The 26316-nt window shown below is 38.7% G+C and overlaps 1 protein-coding gene across 10 annotated transcripts in view; it reads right to left on the bottom strand.

Moving 5' to 3' along the window:
- SLC9A9 (solute carrier family 9 member A9) overlaps positions 1 to 26316 on the bottom strand; it is a 656685-nt gene that overhangs the window by 527925 nt on the left and 102444 nt on the right. For 4 of the 10 annotated variants that reach the window (XR_007477387.1, XR_007477389.1, XR_007477388.1 and 1 more), the window contains exon 1: positions 9952 to 10305. The exons of 5 other annotated variants lie outside the window; for them this stretch is intronic. Coding sequence is in view for 2 of the 5 variants with exons in the window: in XM_049709807.1 (XP_049565764.1) it covers positions 9952 to 10126 (175 nt within the window). In the remaining 3 variants the exon portion in view is untranslated. Of the gene's footprint in view, positions 1 to 9951; positions 10307 to 26316 lie in introns of those variants that run through there. One more of the 10 variants, XM_049709813.1, reaches the window with a different exon arrangement.

The following is a 26316-nucleotide window of genomic DNA, read 5'->3' as shown; positions in this document are numbered from 1 at the left end:
GCATGTAACTCTATTCCTGTCAATAAAATGTGAAGAGAAGCTTGCTAGGAGGCTTCTTAGAAAAGTTTTGACATCCTAAAAGAGGGGCCGAGGAGAGATGAGCTCTCTTCTTCCTCAGGCTATTATTGTGCCTGGTCAGGACACCAGGAACTGCCATGCCCACCTCGCTCCCAGCCCGGCATTGAAGTCAGCACTGGGAATGGCAGAGCGGAGAAAAGGAAAAGAAACCTGCATCCTTGAAAACAACAGCAGTTGCTGAATCAGCCAGCCCTGAAGACTACTCTTCTCCGGACTTCTAGTTATGGGAGATAATAAATTGCCATGTTGCTTAAGTCTGTCTGAGTCAGGGTTCCTGTGACTAGCAGTGGAACACATCCTAACAGATACCGTTTTTTTTTTTTAACGAGTGAATGTACAAAGTCCCAAAGAACCCTAAAGGAGGGATCAACTAACTCCACCCCCTAACGTGTTAAGGAAGGCTTCGCAGAGGAGCTTCCTAAGGATGCACTGGATTTGCAAGGGAGAGAAGAGGGCGTGGACTTTATAGGGAGAAGCACATGGAAATAAATAAGTGGGGTGCTAATCGGGAACATCGAGCAGTTTGGGTGGCCCACTAGGGCACCTGAGATCAAGGACCCCAGTGAGGGTGTTCAAGAGGGAGAGATGGTTGCCAAGAAGATCCTGAGGAAGAACAGAGTGAGCTCCTTTTGAAGAGGCAGATTTGTTCTGTTTCGGGGCAGAGGAAAGAGCGTTTGGAGAAAATTATCCGAAGAGAGAAAAGAGAATTGAGAAACAGTGGGAACATGGAGAGGAAGTTAACATCAGAAAGAGTGTCTATTTATGTGAAAAAGAATTTAACAAAGGAATTTGAGAAGAGGAATTTCAAGATGACAGGAATAAAATAAAGCCAAGGAAGAGTGTTCTTTACCACTCTTAAGACTTTTTATAGTGGGAGACTCTTTAAGGCAGGGAATCTAAGATGTTATTTCAGTCACTCAGATTAAAAAATATGAACTAGGGATCCAAATGTGGAAATGAAGAAGGAAAGGGTGTGATAAATATTCGAAGGAAGCCAAATCGGTGGACACCATTTAACTGTAAGATAGTATTCACAAATATTAGATATTACGTGTTATCGCTACAATTTTTAACTGTTTACTTGATATTTATCCACCTCTACCATCTTATCAAAGCCTTTGTCAGAACACTGATTTACAGGGATGATATGGGTTTGAGTTTCAAATGCTAAATGCATTCCCTAACATTTTCCTTTAGCAGTTTAGTTTTACACTGAGATTAGTCAGGGATAGAACCAAAAGTAAAAATATACAATGCCTTCTGGCTATTTAGGGCTTTTGTTCTCTCTCTGCCCTCCCACCAACCTTCTAAATTCAAAGGACTAAAGGAAGGTGTGGGTGTTGCTAAAAGGGACATAATTTATTGCTTTGTGCTGGCTCACTACCAACTTGCTTTGCTGAAGAAAAGCATCCCATAACGATTTCAGAACAGGTCTGTCTGGGGCATCTGCCCACAAGAGTATCCCATGATATTCCAAGGTGGAAAGTGGTCCATGAAGCTGTTCCACCTTGGGATGCTTCATCCATTCAAAGTTCTATCTTCTCACAGGTTAGAGTCATATGTGAAATGACAGAGTCCCAACCATGAGATCTTCCACCATGGTAGGCTGCCCGATGTGCACATCCATCCTTGGTGCATACCAGACAACACACACATGCACACACTTGTGCATACAACACACACAAACACACACATTTCACAGCACTCCGGGATTCCTAACATAACACTATAGGTAACTTTTCTCTAGAAACTATCTCAGCCACAGCTTATACGTAGCTAATACCCTTCCTTGAAATCATCTTAGAAAGTTTACAAAAGAAATATAGAGATATCTACCTAGATAAATACTGACTAAAACAAAATGATTTCTTTTATAATGTTTACACAGAACAGTCTATTTTTTCTCAAACCAGAGGTGGAAATGTCACAAAGTATTCTAGATAGTGAAAGAGGAAGGGACTCTCCAATACATGGAGATTGTCTCCCAAACTCTCTCTTCATCACAGCAGGGTAATGAAGTGAGAAAGAAAAAAGATAGGAGAAAAGGAGACAAAACTAGAAACTGGATGTTTCATTTTCCTAGTGGAGTAGTTCTCAGACTTTAGTGCATCAGAAACCTCTGAAAGTTTCATTAAAACACTGCTTTGCTGGACTCCAAGTTTTTGACCTAATAAGGCTGGGTCGGGGGCCACATATATACATTTCTAACAAGTTTTCAGGTGATGCTGATGCTTCTGGAACCCTACTGTGAGAAGCACTGTCTTGTAAGACAGCAGTTTCTACCAATACGACTGCCATCACAGTCATAGAACTCCATCAAAATCCATGTCACCTCAGGTTCATGCACACAGGTTTCATCAAGCTTGGAGAGCCCAGAGGTATAAGTAATTTTATCTTCAGTCTCTTCCAAAAATTTAATTCCATTAAACTAAGGTTAGATGAAAGCCTAGTTTTGCACACTCCACATGAATAAGGCATTTGCAGTTCCTTCCCCACCCATTCTGACAATCACAGGCATTTAAAACCAGAATCACTGTGGACTTGCAACATCGCCTTCCCTGATGCTGGGGCAGGTGTTTCCGGGTCAGCCTCATCACTCTCACTGGGACATTTCAACCCAGCTGCTTGGCGTGGATGTGCTTTCACAATATTGCCCCCACTGTCTTTCCCATGCTGGGCTTTTGGCTATGGACAGTATAATGTTTCTGAGGCCTCAAGGTGAAAAGAAAACTTAACGACCCACCTCCCTTTCCCAACCTCTCCGCACTCCTAACTTCCTGGGAGAGTTAAATACCAACAGCAGACTTTGACGAGAAGACAACTGTGGCCAGAATTTGAGAGCACTAGCTTCCAAAAATGGTGTTTCTCCCAATTATTGTGGGCAGCCTTGGCCATAGTTGTAAATTTTTTGTTTCTGTTTCCTTATATACAAACTGAAGATCCTCAGACCTTTTCTGCATGGATATGGTGATGATTAGCCATGAGGGTTAATGTGTAGTTAGATCTTTCAATCTCTGTCTTTCTTTTATAAACTTTCTAAAGTACTATCACCTGGCACAAAATAGACATTTATTAAGTAACGGCAACACTTCTAGGGCTAAATGTGTGATACAGGTGAAAGAATATGGGTTTTATGATCGTGGGTTTGAAGTTCAGCCCTGGTGGTTACCAGCAAGTCACTTTATGTCTCTGAGTGTTGGTTTCATCATCTGTAACATAAAAATGACAATACCTCCCCCGTGCAACACACACATGCACACACAAACACACCCATGTTTGTGATACCCAGTGGCCTTATGGAGCCAAACTGCCAAGGTATGAGTCCCAGCTTAGGTATCTAGTACGTGTGACCTTAAGCAGGTTACTTAATTTTTGGTGCCTCAGTTTCGCCACATAAAAAATGGTTGTTGGGCTTCCCTGGTGGCACAGTGGTTGAGAGTCTGCCTGCCGATGCAGGGGACACGGGTTTGTGCCCCGGTCTGGGAAGATCCCACATGCCGCGGAGCAGCTGGGCCCGTGAGCCATGGCCGTTGAGCCTGCGCGTCCGGAGCCTGTGCTCCGCAACGGGAGAGGCCACAACAGTGAGAGGCCCACATACCGCAAAAAAAAAAAAGGTTGTTGTGAGGATTAAATGAGTTAATATATGTAAAGTACTTATGACAGCATAATTCATACTGTAAATGCTATTTGTGTTAGCTATTTTTATTATTGCTACTTGTTATAGTTATTTTTATTATGTTATTTTGACATAATAAATGTTTAGCAAATATTAGTTTATCATGTTACCACTTGCCTAACCATTTAGACTATATATAATATCTCCATAAACAGTTTAAATCAAAAATTCATTTTCTTGATGTGCACAATCATTGGCCTTTAGAGTCTGAGATGGGATCCTTTGAGGCAACACAGTAGTTTGCTCTATGGGCTTCCTCTGCAACTCCTTAGTGATTCAGAAGCACAGCAGGATACATAGGAGGTTATTTTCTTAAAATCAACTTTTAAAAACCTACACAGAGCTATACATCTTTGATTTTTTCCACTTTTTCAAACTTTCTTTGGCTAACACTTTACAGCATGGAAAACCTGGCCCTGATCTCCGAAGCTTCTTAAAACCAACCTCTTTTTCCCTCAAGAGGGAAAGCAAGTTTAATTCATTAGGCTCTTAACCCTAATTACCTTTCCTGCAGATCCTTTCAAATTAAATCAGAGCCACTCCGGTTTTCATATGACATGCATCCACAGATCCCCAAATCCACAGCCAGACCTCACTGTTCTGATGGTATAACTTTCTCTCTGTGCCTTTCTAACAGGAATTCAACAGGATTTACTGAGCATTCCATAGAAAATCAGAGCAGAACTGGAAAAACTAGAATGGTAAAATAACACTAATTAAAATCCCATCTGGGAGAAAGACTCGGATGTCATTATAGGCTGGTAGGGTTCTGGGAAGAAAAGCTACTGGTTTGAGTTGGAGTGGCTGAGAGTTGCCTGATGGCTAATGTCAGTCTTAGCCTGAATTTTGAAGGACTTTTTTTTTTTTTTTTGCTGTGTGTGGGCCTCTCAGAGCTGCGGCCCCTCCCGCCGCGGAGCACAGGCTCCGGACGCGCAGGCCCAGCGGCCAAGGGCCACGGCCCACGGCCCACGGGCCCAGCCGCTCTGCGGCACGTGGGACCCTCCTGGACCGGGGCATGAACCCGCACCCCCTGCATCAGCAGGCGTACTCCCAACCACTGCGCCACCAGGGAAGCCCTTGAAGGACTTTTGAAGCTGGAAGGAAGGTTAGTGAAATCTTCTATTTCATTTCTTCCTCATTTTATAGATAAGAAAACTAGGGCTAGAGATTAAATTGCTTGCCCAAAGTAATGCATCTAGCTACTGAAAAAAAAGAAAATCATAAGGATTTAAAAACCCAAATCCCCAAGAGAGCATCCAATGCTTTCTCCATAAAGCATGCTATATTTGCATAAGTAAAAAGCCTCAGGAGGGCCTTCCAGGCAGGGAGAAGGGTGTGAAGTCAACATCTCCTATGGGCCTGGCAGTCAAGGAGGCAGGGCTGGACTGAAGCAGAGTAAAATGCCTCAGTAGGGGAGAGCCACACCGTGTCCACCAAGACAATTTTATCCTGAGGAACCTCCAAGCAGTGCTAGGATAAAATTAATGCCTTATGATTTTTTTAAGAAAAATAGCTTTTAAAACCTTAGTGCTTGACTATGTAACTATGTTTTCTTTAAATCTTGAAAAACAGGCCGTTGAGTGAACTCAGTTGGCCTTCTGAAACCGCTAAATATATTCTTAGAGCATCAGACATAGTCTAATAGGTTAATATAATATAGTTTAATGAATTCAAAATCTAAACTTTGTGGCTTAAAATTTCCCTTCAGCCCACTAAACAGTGAGCAAGATTTCCCCTTGTATTTGGAGACTGTCCCTTATATTATAAGGCTGTGAAATCAAAGGTAGAATTCTAAGAGATTTAAATTGTTCTGTCCCTAAACTCAGATCCCAACCCTCAAATGCATGGCATTATGAATGTCCTACAAAGTAAGGGAGCCCCCAGTGATGTGTAATGGAATTGTTAATGCTATCAGGGAACAAGGAGCAATTTTTCTTTTATGAACAACGAGCAATGGATACAGGGCCCTAAGTTAGCAGCGCTAAGTGCACCATCTGCTGCCAGTCAATATTTTGACCATTAATAGTCTCTTAAGCTTTTAGTCCAATTTAAGTGAATATCATCATGGCTTATACTTTAAGCCAGTTATGGATTCTAATCCTTTGATTTTGAAATAATGAGAGCTGTAGAATGTCATGAGACACAATTACCAACCACTGTTCCTGGTGAGGCAAAAATATTGTTAAAATGCTGCCACTAATTTTTAAAAGCATCCTAGGACCCTTGATACCAAGAAAGATAGATTATTTGTATCTGGAGTATCAGAATTATCTCCAAGGAACTCCAGAGTCAAACCAGACACCACCCATGATTTTTCTTGGCCTCTACAACACTTCATATAATATAAGGTTAACAACTTGGAAATTGTTCCTAACAATAACTATAAAAGAGCAGTTAAATGTTCTGTTTGATCACATTTCTCCTCACTTTTATTTAATTGCTCATTTCCTAAGACCCTGCTCCCTAAAATTTTTTAATTGGATTTCCCCATATATAGATAAAATGCATCAACATCTAGTGTGTCTTCTAAAGGATAACTGACACATATCGGCAGAATAGTGACAGAAAGACAAAAGGCTGGCTGGGCTGAAACAGGAAATCCAGGGCCTTAGAGAAATATTTATGGTCCTTGATGCAGAGGAAAATGAAACGTTATACAAAGAGTTGACGAGAGTAAGAGCAGTAGTCAGTCTAGTAGGGGAACTGTTAGTCAAATTCACTGATAAGCGTCAGGTACAGGACCAAGCAATTTTAGAAGATGTTTCATTACAAGCATATCTGTCTGTAAGATGGAGATGACTGAAGTACAGTTTACTTTCAAGTGTTCATCTTCTTTAAGATAAAAAAAAACTTTTAAAAGTTCAACGTGAACCATAGTTTTGTTTCTTTTCTTCCCCATTGATTATTACCAGGCCCCTGGCAGAACTCTCACAAGAGCCATGGCTTCCATCCTCTGGTGATGAAGGGGTTTATGTGGTCTTACTCTGAAATTTCATTCTTCTGGACTTTCTGGAAAATAGAATCTATCTGACTAATCTTGAAAGCATTAACAATATGAGGATGCATCTGGATCTCACAGATACATCTTCTCTCTACGACAATCATTGAAAGAATTTGTTTATTTTAAAATATCTTCAGCATCTCTTAATAGAGATAGCCCAGCTCGGTGGCTAATTACATGACCTTCATATCTCTAAGTCTTCATTTCCTTACCTGTGAGATGAGGAAGCTGGACTTACAATCTCTGACTCCTTCCCAATATATGAATTTCAAATTCAGTTACAGCTACTGGGAGATTCATTCACTTGGCATCTCCCTTCCCCTTACCATGCTAGTGGGAACCTGCTGTATAGCGCAGGGAGCTCAGCTTGGTGCTCTGTGGTGACCTAGATGAGTGGGTTGTGGGGGGAGGTGGGAGGGAGGTCCAAGAGGGAGGGGATATATGTATACGTATAGCTGATTCACTTCGTTGTACAGCAGAAACTAACACAACATTGTAAAGCTACTATACTCCAATAACACAACAACAACAAAAGGTTTATCTGAATGTCCCTCTTATTTCTCTGTTGTAGTTTCAGACGATTTTATTACATCACTGACAGAAAGTCCCTAATAAATATTTCAGACATAACATTTAGATCATCCCTGAAGAAGAAATATGAGATGTCACCAGTGCTATCCATATGGACTATTTTCAGAGATTATCAGTGAGAACTCTTTTGAGATGAACATGAACCTTATCAGACCTGTGGATGAGTAAAATCACATGGACGCCGCCATGAGTAGCTATTCAGTTTAGGGGAAGTTCACTTCTTTGAGATTTAGTTTCTTCCTCTGTATAATGAGGCGGCTAGAGAAAATAACCTTTAAGATCTCCTTAAATTCCAACAATTATAATTCTATGCCAATAAAAAAAAACTAAACAACACTAAAATAAAAGTCTTTTCACTGAGTTATACAGCTCAAGATAACTCAAGGATACTAAAAATTCTAGTAATGGGATAGTTATACATATATGTGGATGTCTCCATAATTTTTATAATCCTTATACATTGCAGTGTTTCAGAACTTGCTTTCAATAACTCCCATATAAAAAAATTTATAAAAGAAGGACAGAAATCAGACAGCTCCACTTAATCCCACACAAACCTTAAGCTTAAACTGCCTTAAGAATAGCAATTTAGAGAAACACTATCTCAACTATTGCTCAATGTGCTAATATTTTTTCTTCTTTATTGAAGTATAGTCGATTTACAATATTGCATTAGTTTCAGGAGTACAGCAAAGTGATTCGGTTTTACATATATATACATACACACACACACACACACACACACACACATATATATAAAACCGAATCTTTTTAAAATTCTTTTCCAGTATAGTTTACTACAAGATATTGAATATAGTTCCCTGTGCTACACAGTAAATGTGCTAATATTTTATGACTTCAACCACAACTTAAAAGTATTTCATGCAGTTTTTAAGGATTAAAAATTAATCTGGGAATTTTCATGTTAAAAAGTAAAAGTTACATTTATGTGTCATGAGTACAAAGTATGTCTGAATTTTAATAGGTCACCAAAATTTAATCAAAAGTTTTACAAAACAGTGTCTCCATCATAGATAAGCTGAAATTGGTAAATGAGTCATAGTTCAATCAAATTCAGGGCTGTGAAGAAATCTTCCCCTCTAATAAAGGGTCATAATTTTAAAACCAGTGTTGTTTTGCTAAACTATATATAGCCCTTTAATTTAATGCCAAGAATTACATTGTTTCTGACTTCTCAGATTACAGCCTATATCCTCTTTGATTATTTATTAGAAGAGTCAGTAGAAAGCCTGGTCCACTGATGGTGGAGAAGGGCAGTGACTGGCGCCGAGGGCTTTACATCAGCTGGTGTCACTTCCCTTCTCTCTGACCATTTCTCTTTAACCTGATTGTAAGTTTTTCCCCTCAAATGAGAGTTTTGTTATGTTTTTTAAGTCCCTCAATGGAAAGGAACTTAACTGTGCTCTGAATGGACCAGCACATCAGTCTCCTGAAAGAAATTACACTGCTTAGCCTAAAACTTCTGCCTTCTAGCTCAAGTATCTCACAGTGGGATCCAGCTAAGGCATCCGATTTCTTATGGGCTCAAATCATGACTGTACATTGTTATCATCAGGACATCATATGGTTAGCATATAAAATGTGCACGGATCCTGTTCCCTGAACCTCGGGGGTATAAAAGGCTTTTAGGACTTCCAAAATAAGGGAAGTGAAATATAAAATATATTCTTTGCTATGACTTATAACAATGCCTCAGCTGTTTCCACTGTGTTCAAAGTTCCTATCCATTATCAGGCTAAGAGTGGTAAAGCAAACTATTTCATAAATCAGATCAGTTTTAAAACCACCAGTGTCTTACACTTTACTTTAAAAGATGAGAGTACATACTGGAAAATCTCTGTCACATTTTATTAAGCTTTCTGAAAGGAATGACATGGTAAGTTGCACAGAAAGAACAATACCTTGGAGCTCAAAAGGTTAAATTCTTTTCCACACCTTGTCCCTCCCTCCAAAAAAGAAGATACATAGTAAATCATACTAATAATAACTATAAACTAGAAATTATGAAATCAGGCTAAGAAATGAAGAGCACTGCATAAAGAAACTTGTGTATTATAAGAAAATAAAACATGCTCATATAATTAAAATAGATTTGAACAAAATTACTCCAATAGTAGGGGTGGAATACATACGTTTCTGCAAGTTTTCTTCTTGAAACTAGTGGATGTAAGAGGATTTACTCAATACATGTTTAAGTGATGTTATTTCTAGAACTTTATAAAGCCCATCAGCCCCTCCAGTGAAAGAAGGCTGCTCTCTGTGACTTCCCAATATCTATCATTACAAAAACAAACAGCTAGCCCTGTTTGTCTCCCCACATGACAATGGACCGGCATCTGTCGACAGCCTCGCATTATGTGCTGCGTGAGAACATGACTGTGACAGTTACTGTTGTGACAAGGCAAATTTTGGCAGCTCATCTGGATAGAGATGAGCATTCATTATGCTGCAGCACCTTTCATCAAGCTAATGACATTTCAATCAGCATGTTTTCTCCAGTTTCAGTACTTTGCCATCTGAGCACAAGTCTCTAATTACGCCCAAGCAACAAGTTTCACATCAATCCTACAGTTTCTGCACTCACCGTACACCATCGCTCCTCCGGTTTCATGCAAGAAGCGAAATCGATGATTTTTAAATAACCAGATTGTCAAAATGGTAAGGATGAGCAAAAAATTAAAGACAAGCAGCTCCACCGCTCCCTGATGTTGAAACTGATACTCGTCCCTCTCTGACATGAACCTTTGCTGTCTCTCCATTCTCCAGTCTACTCGGGATTCCTTAGATAAAAACCTGGATAAGGACTGTTTTATCAAGGTTTGCCTAAGACGGTCTGGCTGCCTGAGGATTTCAGGATAACACAGCCACTTAAGTTGCTACTTCATGAGCATTCTGCCTTGGCTTAGTATTCAGATGGCTTCTAGTTACAACTTCCTGTTTCTCTCTTAAAGCAGCCTCGTCTCTTTTCAAACTCCAGAGTGTGGTTTCATCATCAACTCTTACTGTCTTTAAATGATTCATTCCATGAAATTAACTTTCATATCGGACAAACCTGCTATCAGTCATTCTGAGATCTTGAGTCATGATCTTATCGTTTAGAACAAGTCTTCTTAAGCTGCATAACAGGTGAATTGTAGATTAATAATAAAGCAGATCACCTTACATCACCAACATTTTCTAAATTCAAAAAGCCAATTCCTGAATCATAACCTCACTCACATGCGAGATTTTTCCTTTCCAACCAAAGCCTAGCAATGTGATGGGGACAGACTGAAAATGATTTCACAAGGATTTTTTTTTTTTAAGTTTAGAAGCAAGAAATAATTTTGTCTATGAATGTCCCTCTGGTTTTATATAACTGGTAGTCACAAGAGCAGTGTTTAAACTCTGAATCAATTGCTTTTCTTTTAACAAGAATAAATGAAAGCACAAGACAAAAAGAATTTTATCCTATCTCTACAGCTGTGTGCTGTTTTTATATGTTGAGTCAAAAAAGAAAAGAAACTAAAGACGTGTCTTTGAAGGAAGGAACCATACAGCCATTCCCAGTAATGCCACATTTGTGGATTTCTCTTTGTAAAGCTCCTGGTCCAGACATTCAGGACCCACAGAATCTGCCACAGATCACAAACCTCCTCTGTCCTATATGCAAAACAATGTGGTTCACTGAGGAATAGTCTGCCACCAACAATGAAGTTTCCAGAATTCCAGGGCACAGACAGTGATGATTCTTCAGATCATCTTGCATTTGGCAGGTTAGTTCTGTTTGAATTAAGATTCTTATGCTTTTTGAAAAAGATCAAGATAACGCTACCATAGGCTCTGCTGTTTTCTTAGTAATTGTTATGATTCGTTTGCCTTATTGGTCTTATGATACATTTAGATACAGGGTTAAGTGAGGTTCTTCATCATTTCATGATATTATTATAACTCAGGGGTTGTAATAATCATCTAGTATACCCATACTTGACGGAATTAGTATTCAGTTTATATGGTGTAAGTGATTCATTGAGTAGGATGAGTCCAAATAGAGCCTCAGAATATCTTGTCACCAAAAGCTAGAGGTCAAACACATGATATATTGGGGGCTAAACTAGCTCCTCAATAACAGTTTTACCCACAGAGAAAGTCTATCTACCACTTAATATAAAATTCTGCTGTTTCAGCTTCTTTGCCTTCTGCAACTTTTGAAGCTGATTTCCTGAGTTTAAGTCAGCAGGGGGTATTTATGTGGGTTGCAGATGTTCTTTTAACACACTACCCTTTTTGGCAGACATATCCATGATGACTAATATTCAAACTGTTTTGAAATCTGTCAGATAATGCTTGCAAGCATTTCATGAAGCTTTGCTAGCAGGTTCTACCTTTACAGTTTTGCAACCCCACAGGTTTAGTCTTGAGTTGTTAGATTTACAAGATAACCCAACTTCAAAACGTGGCAATTTCCTATCTTTTTTTTCTTTTTCTTTTCAGTCACCATTTAATTACTTTGGTTTCCTTTTAATAATGATGATTATTCCATCTGGCCAGAATAAACTTTCTTCGGTTGTCTTATTACGACATCCAATTTCACGCTCTTACCCAATGAAGCAACTCAGTGAGAGTATTAAAGACCTATGGAATGTTTTGATTGGCTAATACACTGTTTTTAAAAGTCCTAAACTTGATGTCAACATATGAAAAAAGGTATATTTCACATAAAAATATCAGACACATGGTTTCTCTAGAAAAAAACTGGTAAGATCTGGCACACTGGACCCTCTTCCCATGTGGCCACAACCTGTGAAGGCTGAGGGGGTTCCTGTTTGCCACAAGTCCCATTCATTCTATTTCACTCATTTATGTTCCCTGCATGACCCCTACAGTCATTTGAACATGTGGCCCCTGGTTCACTCCAGGAATGGAATACATTCACCATTCTATTGTCCAGTCCTGATACTGTTTAACATTAGGATGGGAAGCTGAAAAGAAAAGGGGGTTTAGGAAACTTTTCCAATTCTTCCATTCAGAAAAGTATTTCAATTCCTCCTATCTTGTGTTTTCTTCTCAGAATATCATTTAATATTCTTAGGTACCAAGAAAAATAAGAAAACTAAGTAGAAGCACATATTACTTTGGTATCTACTATAAACCAGGAAATATGCTGGGAAATTTAATTTAATGTAATAGTCATAAAAACTCTACATGTGAGGCACTTAAGGCTCAGAGAGGGTTGGTAATATATCCAAGGTTGCACAGCCAGTAAGGGTTAAATTCACACACAGGGTTTAGTGGCACTAAGATGGCATTTTAGCTGGGATGATCAATTCACCTTGCCTTGTTAGAGACTTTTGTGGTTTTAGGACTGAAAGTCCTGTATCCCAGAAACTCCTCAGTCACAGGCAAACCAGCACAACTGGTCACCCTAATAGCCAAGGTTCTCCAAATTTACAAATCCTGTACTATCAAAAATGACTGCTCTTTATGAGATTCCTGAGGGAGATATCCACAAAAAGAAGAATATCTATTAAAAATTAAGGCAATATTTTATTAGCTGGTGACATAAACCTTAGTACTAGGGCTCTGACGAAGTTGGGATCTCAAAACTTAAATACAAAACTTAAATACTCCCAAAGAAGAATTCTTGATTGTCCCTTAATTCAGATCTTAACACCTATTGGCCACTGAGTCAAAGGTTCTTGCTGAAAGATACAACATGCCAGTAAGAGGAAGGAAGTAAAGAGAAAAACAGGATGGCCGAGCTTATGCAGTGAAATTCCCCTGACTCAGCTTGCCCATCTAGTCTCATGGAAGGAAAAACTTGAAGAGAAGAGACTTCCAAGCCAAATAACTTGGTGTAGCATAATAACCCCACCCTTAGTGAATGTGACCAGTTAGAACCCATAGACTGTGTTTCATAATCTAGCCAATCATTTGAGAGTTCCTTGCTCTTGGAGAGGACAGTGGAGATTGTGGGCTCAGAGGATTGAGAAGGGAAACTTTCCTGGGGTGAGGAGAGATGCTGAGGGTTCCTCTTCCCTGTTCCCTAGAGCCCCCACTCTGACCAGTCTTAGTTCTCTCTCAACCATCGGGCTTAACGGAAAATACTTAAGTCAATTCAGGCCCTGGGTTAGAGGAAGATCCTATTTCCTCATTCACTTGGCCTTTCTCCTGACACATATCCCTCTCTGAGACCAGTGAGATGGCAGTTTCATATTTTGCCCCCAAAGGTTCTAAAATAGACCAGGACCGGACTGTAATTAAGTTTACTTGAAGGTCACACAATGCACTAAACTGAAGATTCACCCCCTATTCTATTTTCAAACTTGCCATAAATCCATGTGTTAAAGTAATTACATGAGGCAACTATTAGACTGGGGTGACGCTAATGCCTTGGTCACCTATGCAAGCAAACCAAACCTAAGCCAGAGTCAATGTGCTCAAATCCAAGAAAATGAAATTTAAGAACAACCAATCACAAACGGCCAACTAAGATTTCCCAAATAAGGCAACCATGAACGCTACAGCAAATCAGATACTGCCCTTGCTTTGTTTCCCTATCTTTTCTACAAAAACTTCTCTCTAAGCTTCTGTTGGTGGAGTGATGCTAATCACTTTCAGTTTGGTGCTGCCCCAGTTTGAATAGACGCATGCCCAAATGAACTCTTGAAAATGTTAATGTGCTTCAGTTTATCTTTTAACACATCTTAGCTTTCCCTACCCTCCAAAAGTCACATGTTAGCATAAAAATGTCCCTGATTTGAACAATATGAACTGCTCCCATTAGTAGATTCCCACAGAGAAATGAAAGTTCAAAAATTTCACAGAAAGTTAAATTCCATGTAAACACTTGGACAGTATTAAGTCCCAAAGACATTCACTGCCTAATACCTGGTTTTCCTCTTCAGACTCTGAGTCTATGGGACCAAGGACCATGAACCCAGGACATGACCCCCAAGGGCATGTTTTTTCCACTGCTCTTCATTATGGCGGCAAAGTGAAATAAAGTTCACTGAAGACTAGTGAGAATGAGAGGGCTTGTGTAATTTCATTAAACAAGTCATATATAGAAACACGTGTGCATGAATGAGGATCTCGTCCTTCTTCTGCCCCACCAAGTTCCAGCCATGCTCTGAGGAAGGAAAACTGGGGTACAGACCTTACTGTTTTCCAAGGTGAGGTCTTATCTCTAGATTGTTCATCCTTGATGTACACAAGTACATAATGAGGACCCCAAACCAGTGATGACCAGAGAAAAGGGGAATCGCCTTACACTTGCACCAGATGCCACTTGCTGGCTTTGTCCCAGCAAACATATACTGGATCCCACTTTTTTTAATTTAAGCATTGCTTCATTGAAGGGTCCCAAAGCTGTACAGAGCTGAAGAGAGGCAAGGCTGGCATTTTGCCTGTGATCTAGACATGTCATCCCTGTGCCATCAAAGGGCCTCACAGCTAAAGCCTCAGAGTGACGAGGGTCCCAGATGAATATCCCTTGATTCCTAATTCTGCCTCTTCTCTTTCTTTGTTCCTAGACTTCTATCCATAGCATATCACCCTTTTTCTTTTGTAGAGGGTACCACTGTAAGAAATAATAAATGTTACCTGTCAATTATATCTCAGTTTTTAAAAAGTTAAAGAAAAAGTAACAAGCTTCGGTCCATTGGTCCCCTCTTCTGTCTTGAACATACTGAAGGGTAAGTTGTGAGAAAAATTTCACTCACTGCCTTTTCATTTTGTTCAGTCAGTTCTTCACGAGGCAGGGTCAGTGCAGGCTGGCCACAGTGGCTGAAACCTCCCCACAACCCCAGATGGAGACTTCAGAGCCGGAAAGAAGTATGAGCTCTGGAGCCAAGGACAGGGAAGATGAGATGGAGAACTGACACTCCAAGCTGCATCTACTGATACTTTTAATGCAAAGTTTCTGTGATCAAAGACCTGAGAAAATTCATTCCTTTGATCTCCTAAGTGTCTACAAGATAAATTCACATTCCTCTTAGGATATAACTTCTCTTCTGTGTCTTACAAACTAATAACTCTGACCTCATTAGCTGAAATATATTGATAGTTTGCCCTATCACTTCTCCATTAAATTATTAAAATTTTATATAAACTAACGAAGAAAGGCACCATGCCCCTCACCTCTCCCTGGTCTCTGCATATTTCTCCAGTTAGAGAAATGTACATAGGAGGAGAGAAGACAGAGTTCCCAACAACATGAAGTTGTATAAACTTGGAAATATTTTCCTGAAGTGAAGTACATAAATGCCAAGCAGATTTTGACAGAAATGTCTCTTAGACACTGGGTGGTGGAAGAACTAGTCCCCAAAATATCATCAGGGCTTATAAATCTCAATTAAGCCGTAACAGAGAACATTACGTTACAGCAGGTCTTCCAGGTTCCCAGATTCTTCAACGAAATTACTTTTAAAAGAATAGATAACTTTGAATATTTATTCACTCTTAGTATCCTTGTTAAAAGAAGAATTTTTCTTCAGTACCTTTGGGCTTCAAAATTGAGGGACTATAAATTATATAAGTTTTTAAATGTTAAATGAAGAATCTTTTTTTTAAAACAAAAATGCCTTTCTAACTCTACTTTCAACTTAAACCTTGTCTGTTAAGGCACTCTAATTAAGAAATATTGAATTTGGAAAGAGCAGAATCAATTGGTTGTCAGCAATTTGAGATAGAAACAGTATTGGATTCCACCAAAATCTACTATAATAGCTAGATTCATCTCCATGTGAAAAATGGAATTGTTCTGCTGGAATTGTTAGGCTCCATGAGCAGCCTAACCTCACAGCTCCTCCCTGCCACCATCTTAACCAAAGGAGAATACACACAAAACAAATAACTGAACAAAACAGTCACATCCGAAATATAAAATTTTTGTGAACTATGTTTGAGAAGGTGGCTTAGACCACAAGTCTCCCACCTCATCCCAAATCTACAAAGAGGCTGAGGAGAGCACGTTCAGAGACACACCTAATGATGTAAGACCTTATCAGCAGAGCAGAATCCACATCCATGCACTCAGCCTGTTTTAAGGAGGTCTCCTGCAGAGACACAGCAGGAAAAAGAAAGAAAGAATGTTAGGGCTTCAACCACCCCTTAACCTTCTGGGCTCACCTTGACTGTAGTAGTCAGAGAAAGAAACGGTTCAGACTTCTCTGCTCCTAAGCCCAGGAAACTCCCCTCTAATAAGGTGTGGCCCAGCCCATGGGTGATGCCTAGATCACCCACTGAACATTCTTGTTCCAAGGGATCAAGAGTGAAGCAGCAGCTCCTTCATGGCACTTGCAAAAGGTCAGAAGCATAGGTAGAAGTTTTCTCCTGCATGAACCAGTGTGGAAATGTGGTGATAGGAGCAGAAATGTTCCCCATAAACTCTCCCCAGGTATTTGTTAGACTTCACTGCCAGGCGTGTGATCAACCAGGAGCAGACTGACCCACTCCAGAATGGAAATCAGCACTGTACCTAAGCAATCATGCTCCTGTGTTCAAGAGGATGCTTCTTTTGAATACACCTGGGACAGTGTGTTGAGTGGTCTAACTATTGCTCCCAAAACCTGTGAGGAAGGATAAGAACTCATTAAATTTGCCTTAACTCCACCACACACCAAAGGAAGAAAACTCACTCCTATACAATTCTTTTTTTTTTTGGTAAGTTGTGTTGATCCACATTGTGCAACTCACAGCTTAAAAAAAGTATAAAAGTTCCATGTGCCAGCATAAAACTACTCAAAAAAAATCATACAAACAACACTCAAATACCCCAAATTTGAATATTAATTATTTGATTGTTAAATTATGAGAGAAAGTACTAATATTCTAAATCAAATTCCCCTTCTTGTAAACTAAATTCAATTTTTTTTTTCTGTCTCTTTCTGGTTTTAATGGATTCATCTCACTCTGATGTGGCCAGCTTTCTTTTAGCAGCTGCAGTGTTTTGCACCATCTCTGAAGCACTGGAATAATTATAGCTTCTTCAGCAGCTACAAAGCTGAATTTACCCAATTACAAATTACTCATGCATTCTGCTGTGCCTGAGAATCACAGCACCAGACTTATTCTAACAAAGTTTAGAAAATACAAGCAAGCAACTCCTGTGCCACCAGAGCATTATCCCAAGCAAAATTATCTGTCCAGAGTTTTTTGACAGTACAGTCTGGTTCTGTATTTTTGTTATCTGCAGAACATTGCTGAGAGTTTTATCCTAGGGAAAGACAGGCACATGAAGAAAACACAGTTATAGATAAAATATTTTGGTTTCAGGCTAACTGACAGACATCAATCTGGGCATGTGGTCCAGAGGCCATTTCCAGCAAATTTAAACCCACAAGGGAGAAATTGCCCATTAATGGTCATACCGTGTTTCCTGCAACGATGGGAAGATTCACTTGGATATATTGTCTCACCATTAGAGAGAGGCATTTAAAATGCTATCTTCTTGCAGAAAAAGCAATTGATAAAATTCAACGTTCATTCATGATAAAAACTCTCACCAAAGAGGGTATAGAGGGAATATATCTCAACATAATCAAAGCCATTTATTACAAACTCACAGCCAATATAATACTCAACAAAGAAAAACTGAAAGCCTTCCCACTAAATTCTGGAACAAGCCAAGGAGACCACTCTCACCACTACTATTCAACATAGTATTGGAAGTCCTAGCCACAGCAATCAGACAAGATTAATAAGAGGTATCCAAATTGGAAGAGAAGAGGTAAAATTGTCATTATATGCAGATGACTTGATACTTTATATAGAAAACCCTAAAGACTCCACACAAAAACTATTAGAACTAATAAATGAATTCAGCAAGGTACCAAGATACAAGACTAATATACAGAAATCTGTTGCATTTCTTTACACTAACAATGAAATATCAGAAAGAGAAAGTAAAAAAAAATCCTGTTTAAAATCACGTCAAAAAAACACACAAAAAACTAGGAATAAACCTAACGAAGGAAGTGAAAGACCTATATGCTGAGAACTATAAAACATTCATAAACGAAATAGAAGATGACTCAAAGAAATGGAAAGATATCCCATGCTCTTGGATTGGAAGAATTAATATTGCTAAAATGGCCATACTATCCAAAGTAATCTACCAATTTAATGCAATCCTTATCAAATTACCCATTGACATTTTTCACAGAACCAGAACAAATAATCCAAAAATTTGTATGGAACCGCAAAAGACCCAGAATTGCCAAAGCAATCCTGAGGAAAAAGAACAAAGCTGGAGACATAATCCTCCCAGACTTCAGACTATACTTCAAAGCTAAAGCAATCAAAACAGCATGATACTGGCACAAAAACAGACATATAGATCAATGGAACAAAAATAAACCCACACACCTATGGTCAATTAAGTTTTGACAAAGGAGGCAAGACTACACAATGGAGAAAAGACAGTCTCTTCAGCAAGTAGTGCTGGGAAAGTTAGATAGCCTCATGTAAATCAGTGAAGTTAGAACACGCCCTCATACCATACACAAAAATAAACCCAAAATGACTTAAAGACTTAAATATAAGACATGACACTATAAAACTCCTAGAAGAGAATATAGGCAAAACGTTCTCTGACATAAATCATAGCAATATTTTCTTAACTCAGTCTCCCAAGGCCAAAGAAGTAAAAGTAAAAATAAAGAAATGGGACCTAATCAAACTTACAAGCTTTTGCACAGCAAAGGAAACCATAAGCAAAATAAAAAGACAGCCTACAGACTGGGAGAAAATATTTGCAAATGATGCAACTGACAAGGGATTAATTTACAAAATATACAAACAATTCAAATAACTCAATATCAAAAAAACAAACAACCCAATCAAAAAATGGGCAGAAGACCTAAATAGGCATTTCTCCAAAGAAGACATACAGATGGCCAACAGACACATGAAAAGATACTCAACATCACTAATTATTAAAGCAATGCAAATCAAAATTACAATGAGGTATCACCTCACACCAGTCAGAATGGCCATCTTCAAAAAGTCTACAAATAATAAATGTTGGAGAAGGTGTACGGAAAAGGGAACATTCCTAAACTGTTGGTGGGAATGTAAATTGGTACAGCCACTATGGAAAACAGTATGGAGATTCCTTTAAAAAACTAAAAATAGAATAACCATAAGACCCAGCAATACCACTCCTAGGCATATATCCAGAAAAGATGAAAACTCAAATTCAAAAAGATACATGCACCCCTATGTTTATAACAGCACTATTTACAATAGTCAAGACATGGAAGCAACCTAAGTGTCCATCAAGAGATGAATGATAAAGAAGATGTGGTATATATACACAATGGAATATTACTCAGCTATAAAAAAGAATGGAATAATGCCGTTTGCAGCAACATGGATGGACCTAGGGACTGTCATATTGAGTGAAGTAAGTCAGACAGAGAAAGACAAATATCATATGATATTGCTTATATGGGGAATCTAAAAAACAGTACAAATTAATTTATTTAAAAACAGAAACAGACTCATAAACATAGAAAGCAGACTTACGGTTACCAAAGGGGAAAGGGTAGGGAGGGATAAATTGAGAATTTGGCATTAACAGATATACACTACTATACATAAAATAGATAAACAACAAGGATTTCCTGTATAGCATAGGGAACTAGATTCAGTATCTTATAATAATCTATAATGGAAAAGAATCTGAAAAAGAGTGTATATATATATATATATGTAGATAGATATCACATATATATATATAATTTATCACTTTGCTGTGCACCTGAAACTAACACAATATTTTAAATCAACTATAGTTCAATAAAAAAATTTAAAAATAAAATAAAATGGTATCTTCTTCTAAAACTTTGAAATGTGCAGGGGTGACACCTCTAGTCTAGTACTCTGGGTTAACCCAAGGCTTCATTGGTCCGCTCTGTGTCTGTCCTGTATGTTGAAAACCTCTTAACTATTTATTAATGAAATAATAAACATCTGGACCTTTCATGTACTCCACCATAAAATCATGTGAAGGAATAGTTAAAGTAAGAATGGCAATAATTTTATGGTTGCTGTGACTGCATAATGGGAATGTTATACTATTCTATTTTTATGTGTAATTCAAAATTTCCACAATAAAAAAAATTAACTATATTTTTATTTCCTTCTTGATTGCTGCTTTTGGAGGATCCAGTTCCTCTCAGAGCCTGAACTCTGTCTAGTGATACTGCCTCCATCCCCTTCTAAGCACATTCATGACCTAACATTCTATGTAAAGTCAACCTCTTTCCTTCTCTATTTCTGCATCCCCAGTAGAAACTCAAAAGGATTTTCGCCTGTGCTGGAGCAGATTTGGAGCTGGAATTCCTTTAACCTTAATCTAAGGAACCATATCTTATAGATGCAGTTCCCTCTTATCACTTGAGGGATGGCCTCATTTAAAGAATTATCCTCAGTACACCCCTAACTGAATTCTCTGTGGATAGTTCTAAATAAGCACCATTGTGTTCTTTTTCACGTCCTTTCCCCCCAAACCTTGCCTTTCCTTGGCTTTTGGACTTTTCAGACCTTGAACGTCTCTCTTCCCACATCATTGGTAGCAGAACTATTCATTCAGCTTCATCTTTTCCTACAGCAGTTTAATATCCCCTAATGTTCCATTTCCTTCTCTTCTTCCATGAACTCTGCAGGCTCAGCAGAGCTTTGAATTTTCTTTCCTCCTGGGTAGCACTTATTGCTGGATCAGAGTTCCTGAGTTTTTTTTTTTTTTAAACCAGACAGTTGTTCTGGGATCCCCTACATGAAATCAGTCAGTTCTGGGTCAGCCAAATGTGTTCACTGTTCAAACATATCCAATTACCTTCACCATCCCAAGCTTGATAATTCTACCCATAAGTACCTTCCATCAGCCTAGCACCTGACCCTGGCCTGGAATTGATCTCTTTTAAACCTACCAGGCTCACCTTCACTGTACCTCATCTTCCCTAAATCTTTGCTCAGAGTCCTAACCCTATGATTTTCTTGGACATCTTCCCCCAGACAATGGCCATATGAGTTTGCCACCTGAAATGACTATGTTACCTTCGGACTCATCAAACAATGTTTAATGTATTCTCTGCTAATCTTTCCAGTCCTTCTATCATAAATGTTGTCCACTTTTTCTTTCTTTTTAAAAAAAATTATTTGTTTTTGGCTACATTGGGTCTTCGTTGCTGCGTGTGGGCTTTCTCTAGTTGTGGCGAGCGGGGGCTACTCTTTGTTGCAGTGTGCGGACTTCTCATTGTGGTGGCTTCTCTTGTTTTGGAGCACAGGCTCTAGGCGTGTGGGCTTCATTAGTTGTGGCTTGCAGGCTCTAGAGCGCAGGCTCAATAGTTGTGGCTCACGGGCTTAGTTGCTCCGCAGCATGTGGGATCTTCCCGGACCAGGGCTCAAACCCGTGTCCCCTGCATTGGCAGGTGGATTCTTAACCACTGCACCACCAGGGAAGTCCCCGTACCCAATTTTTCTGCAACCACCCAATACAGCACTTCCATGAAATGTCCATGAATATATGGATAATAATATACACATAATATGAGGGAATTATTGTTAATATTTTTAAAGACAGTTTTTAGAACAGTTTTAGGTGTTACAAAAAAATTAAAAGGAAGGTGCAGAGATATATAGTTTGCCCACACACAGGCATAGCCTCCCTATTATCAACATCGCTCATCAGAATGGTATAATTTTTACCAAGTATGAACCTACATTGACACATCATAGTCACCCACATCATAATCACCCAAAGTCCATAGTTTACCTTAATGTTCACTTATGGAGTTGTCCATTCCACGGGTTTGGACAAATGTATGATGGCATATATCCATCATTATAATATCATACAGAATTTTTTCACTGCTCTAAAAATCCTCTGTTCTCTGCCTATTCATATTTCCCCTCTCCTCACCCCCTGCCCCTCACTAGCAATCACTGATCTTTTTATTATCTCCATAATTTTGCTTTTCCTATAATGTCATATAGTTGGCTCATACAGTTGGCTTCTTTCACTTACTAATATGCACTTAAGATTCCTCCATGTCTTTTCATGGCTTGATAGCTTATTTCTTTTTCGCACTGAATAATATTCCATTGTCTGGATGTACCACGGTTTATTTATTTATTCACCTACTGAAGGACATCTTGGTGCTTCCAAGTTTTGACAATTATGAACGAAGCTGCTATAAGCATCCATGTGCAAGTTTTCGTGTGACATAAGTTTTCACCTTCTTTGGATAAATATCAAGAAGCAGGATTGCTGGATCATATGGTAAAAATATGTTTAGTTTTCTAAAAAACTGCCAAACTGTCTTCCAAAGTAGCTGCACCAACAATAAATGAGAGTTCCTATTACTCCACATTCTCCTCAGCATTTGGTGTTGTCAGTGTTCCAAATTTTGACCATGCTAATAAGTGTGTAGTATCTCATTGCTGTTTTAATTTGCATTTCCCTGATGACATATGACATGGAGCAACTTTTCATATGCTCATAGTACTAAGCATATAGTCATACTGATGGCTAAGATTTATTAGAGCAAAACCAGCAAAGGGAAAAGGCACATGGGACAAAGTCTAGAGGAAACCAGGTGCAAGCTTCCTAGAGCTCTCTCCTGGTAGAGTCACTCAAGTGAGCTTAATTCCACCATGGTTGAATTGTGACAACGTGTGAACTGTTGTCTCCGGGGGAACTCGTTTGAGATTCAGTCCTCAGACTTTTAACTGGGAGTCGGTCACGTGGCAGCCTCTGCATAGCATGTACCAAAATTCCAGACTCCCAGAAGGAAAGCAGGTATTGAACACAAACCACGTGGTTTACCCAGACAGTTTAGGCGCAGTGAGCAGCTCTCATCATTAGGGAATGGCGGGAATGCTCCCCAAATCCAGGTTCTGATGCCAGCTAAGGGCCAGCCTTGTAAGCAGGCCTTTCTAAAGAGAACAGTGTCAGGCCTGCCATGGTAACTGTTTTCTGCACATGGACACAGTAAAAGTTATTATGTATTTAATAACTTTATAATAATTATGTGTTCAACCAAAGTTATTATGTATGCATATTGGGCCTGACGTCATGCTAGTGGCATCTGTCAGTCACAAGTACAGCTGAATGATTTTTAAAACAACTGAGCGAAGTATATGATATGGTCATTATTCATTGGCTTAGTGGTTCTCAGTTACATTTATTAATTCACACTTCTGTTGTAGGACTTAATGATTGTCCTTGACTTATTGGTCTTGTTTCTAAATAATGGCAATTTTGTAACAAAATTATCTATAGTCGGACATCAGTACTCTTGAATAAAATGGCTAGTTCTTATTTCACAAAGAAAGGTGCAGTATGTTTTAGTTTTAGAAGTTAAGCTAAATCTTTAAATGACTAGATTAGCAGGGAATATTGTCAGAGCAGATGAATCTAGTATTTTTAACAACTGATTTATGCAGCTCATCTCGGAAGGTATGAGTGAAAAGTCTACATTTGAACATAAAACCAAAAAATTACATGGCTTGAAACTTAGAAATATTGTTAAAATGAATAAATATTATTAATAAAAATGTGAGTTATAACTTCAAGAAAAAATCAGTTGACTATATTTATGAGCGGCCTTTCTGGGCTTTATGTTCTGTTCTATTAATCTGTTATTTGCCAATACCAAATTATTTTTTTTAATTGAAGTATAGTTTCTGTACTATATTATGTAAGTTATAGGTTTACAATATAGTGATTCAGAATTTTTAAAGGTTATACTCCATTTATAGTTATTATAAAATATTGGCTATATTCCCCATATTGTACAATATCAAACCATCTTGATTACTGTAGCTTTACAGCAAGTGTTGAAGTTGGGTTGGGTAGTGTCAGTTCCCCAACTTTGTTCCTTTCCTTCAGTACTGTTTTGGCTATTCTGGGACTTTTTCCTCTCCATATTAACTTTAGAATGAGCATGGCCATATCCATTAAATAACTTGCTGGAATTTTGGTTAAATCTACAGATCAAGTTGGGAAGAACTGACATCTTGACAATATTGAGTCTTCCCACTCATGAACATGGAATATATCTCCATTTATTTAGTTCTTCTTTGATTTTATTCATCAGAGTTTTATAGTTCTCTTCATATAGGTCTTATACATTTTTTTTTTAGATTTATACCTAAGTAGTTCTTTTAGTGGGGGGTGCTAATGTTAATGATATTGCATTTTTTATTTCAAATTTCACCTGTTCATTGTTTGTGTGTAGGACAGCAATTGACTTTTGCATATTAACATTGTATCCTGAAACTTTGCTATAATAGGTTATTAGCTCCTAGAATTATTATCAATATTTTTAGATATGAAAGAACCTTGTGGTTAAATTTTGCTTTTTAAATCCTTATTTCTTTAAGACAATACAAATGAAATTATATGGTGTCTGAAATTAACTTTAAAATAATCCAGCAGGGGATAAGGGGCTGGGGGAGGAATGGAGAGGTATAGATGAAATGAGAATGACCATATGTTTATAACTGCTGGAGCTGAGAGATGAACACATGGAGGTTCATCATATTATTCTCTCTTCTTTTGTGTTTGTTAGGAAATTTCTGTAATTAAAATGTTTTTTTAAAATATGAAGGAAGAGGATGAGAAAAGAATGGGAAAGGAAAAGAAGAGAAGAGAAGGGAAGGGATGGGGAGGCAGGGGAGGGGAGGAAGGGAAAGTTTCACTCTCAACAGTATTCTCTATCTGGGCTCTCACTGGGAGAATTAACCCAGTTAGCTCTCTCAATCTCATTTCCTTTACTTGGTTTCATGAGCTCCCCAAACTCCTTGATTGAGTAACAACTAAAATATTTCCCTTTTTCCCAGTTACATCGTTTTTCAAGAATTCAACCTTTCTTCACAGGTAAAAGTTCATTCTCCATCTCTATCTATACTCTCAGCGTGTATGCCTTCATTTTGCTTTTACATTTTCTCATTGATGTTTTCATTTTAAGATCAAACCTCTTTCCAGTTTTCTTTCCTCAATATATCGCTAAGCAAACCAAATTCCAAATGAAAGAGTTTCCTGGAAGGAAATCTTGAAATTGTTCCTACTAGCCTTTGGTTCATAATGAGGTTGGTTTTCTTTTGAACTCTACTCCAGCTTAAAAATGTGACATAGCTCCTTTGGAGAAATTCCATATTCCTCTTTGCCTGTTGCACTACCCTTCCATGGTTGAAGCTGTAGTTGGGATAAATCCACACCGATGAGCAGAATTGCTAAAATACCCATTTCAGAGCCAATTTACCACCCAAAGGTAGAGGTTGTATATTTCCAAAATCCTATAATGGAGCCTTATGAGCCCAAGAGACTATTTGTAAGATTTGGAACTCATCTGGAGCTTCTACTCAGGCCTGATGCTACCAAACTGGAGGTCAGAATGAACACATTAGTGTCCTGTGCCCCAAGCACTATATGGAGAAAAAAGACACTATGAAAGTAGCAATCATTGTTTCTACAAATGTCTAAAAAGGCCTCACAGGGTGAAGACCACATGTTTTGAGGTGGCATTTAACCAGAATTCTGCTTCTGAGCATCCCGTGCCTTATGTACCAGCTATGGCTGTACAATAAACCACTGTGAGCTGCCCCAGCCCAAGCTGACCACTGAGTCTTACACTGAGATCCTCAGTCTCCCTAGGTTGCCTTTTGCTGCCCACATGCCCATCTTATGTATATACTTGCTTCCCAGCCTATTTTAGAGGTCTTTTAGATCTAAAATCCTATTCTGCTCCCCTTCAGAGTGCTGACTGATAAAGCAAACACTTAAAGAACAGATAGCCAATTGTATGAATGGTTTAGCAGGGCTTCTGCTAAAACATGTTGGAGACTACAGCTTTGACCTGAAGTTTTCTTAGATCTAGGATCTGCACATTTACCCTGGGGCTGTGTCCAGGTTGCAGATAGGACTCTGTGTCCACTTACCCAGTCAGCTGCAAGGACC

Source organism: Orcinus orca, chromosome 5 (genome assembly GCF_937001465.1).
Source record: "Orcinus orca chromosome 5, mOrcOrc1.1, whole genome shotgun sequence".
In the NCBI taxonomy this organism is placed as follows: Eukaryota; Metazoa; Chordata; class Mammalia; order Artiodactyla; family Delphinidae; genus Orcinus; species Orcinus orca.
This window is presented reverse-complemented; position numbering and strand designations above follow the sequence as displayed.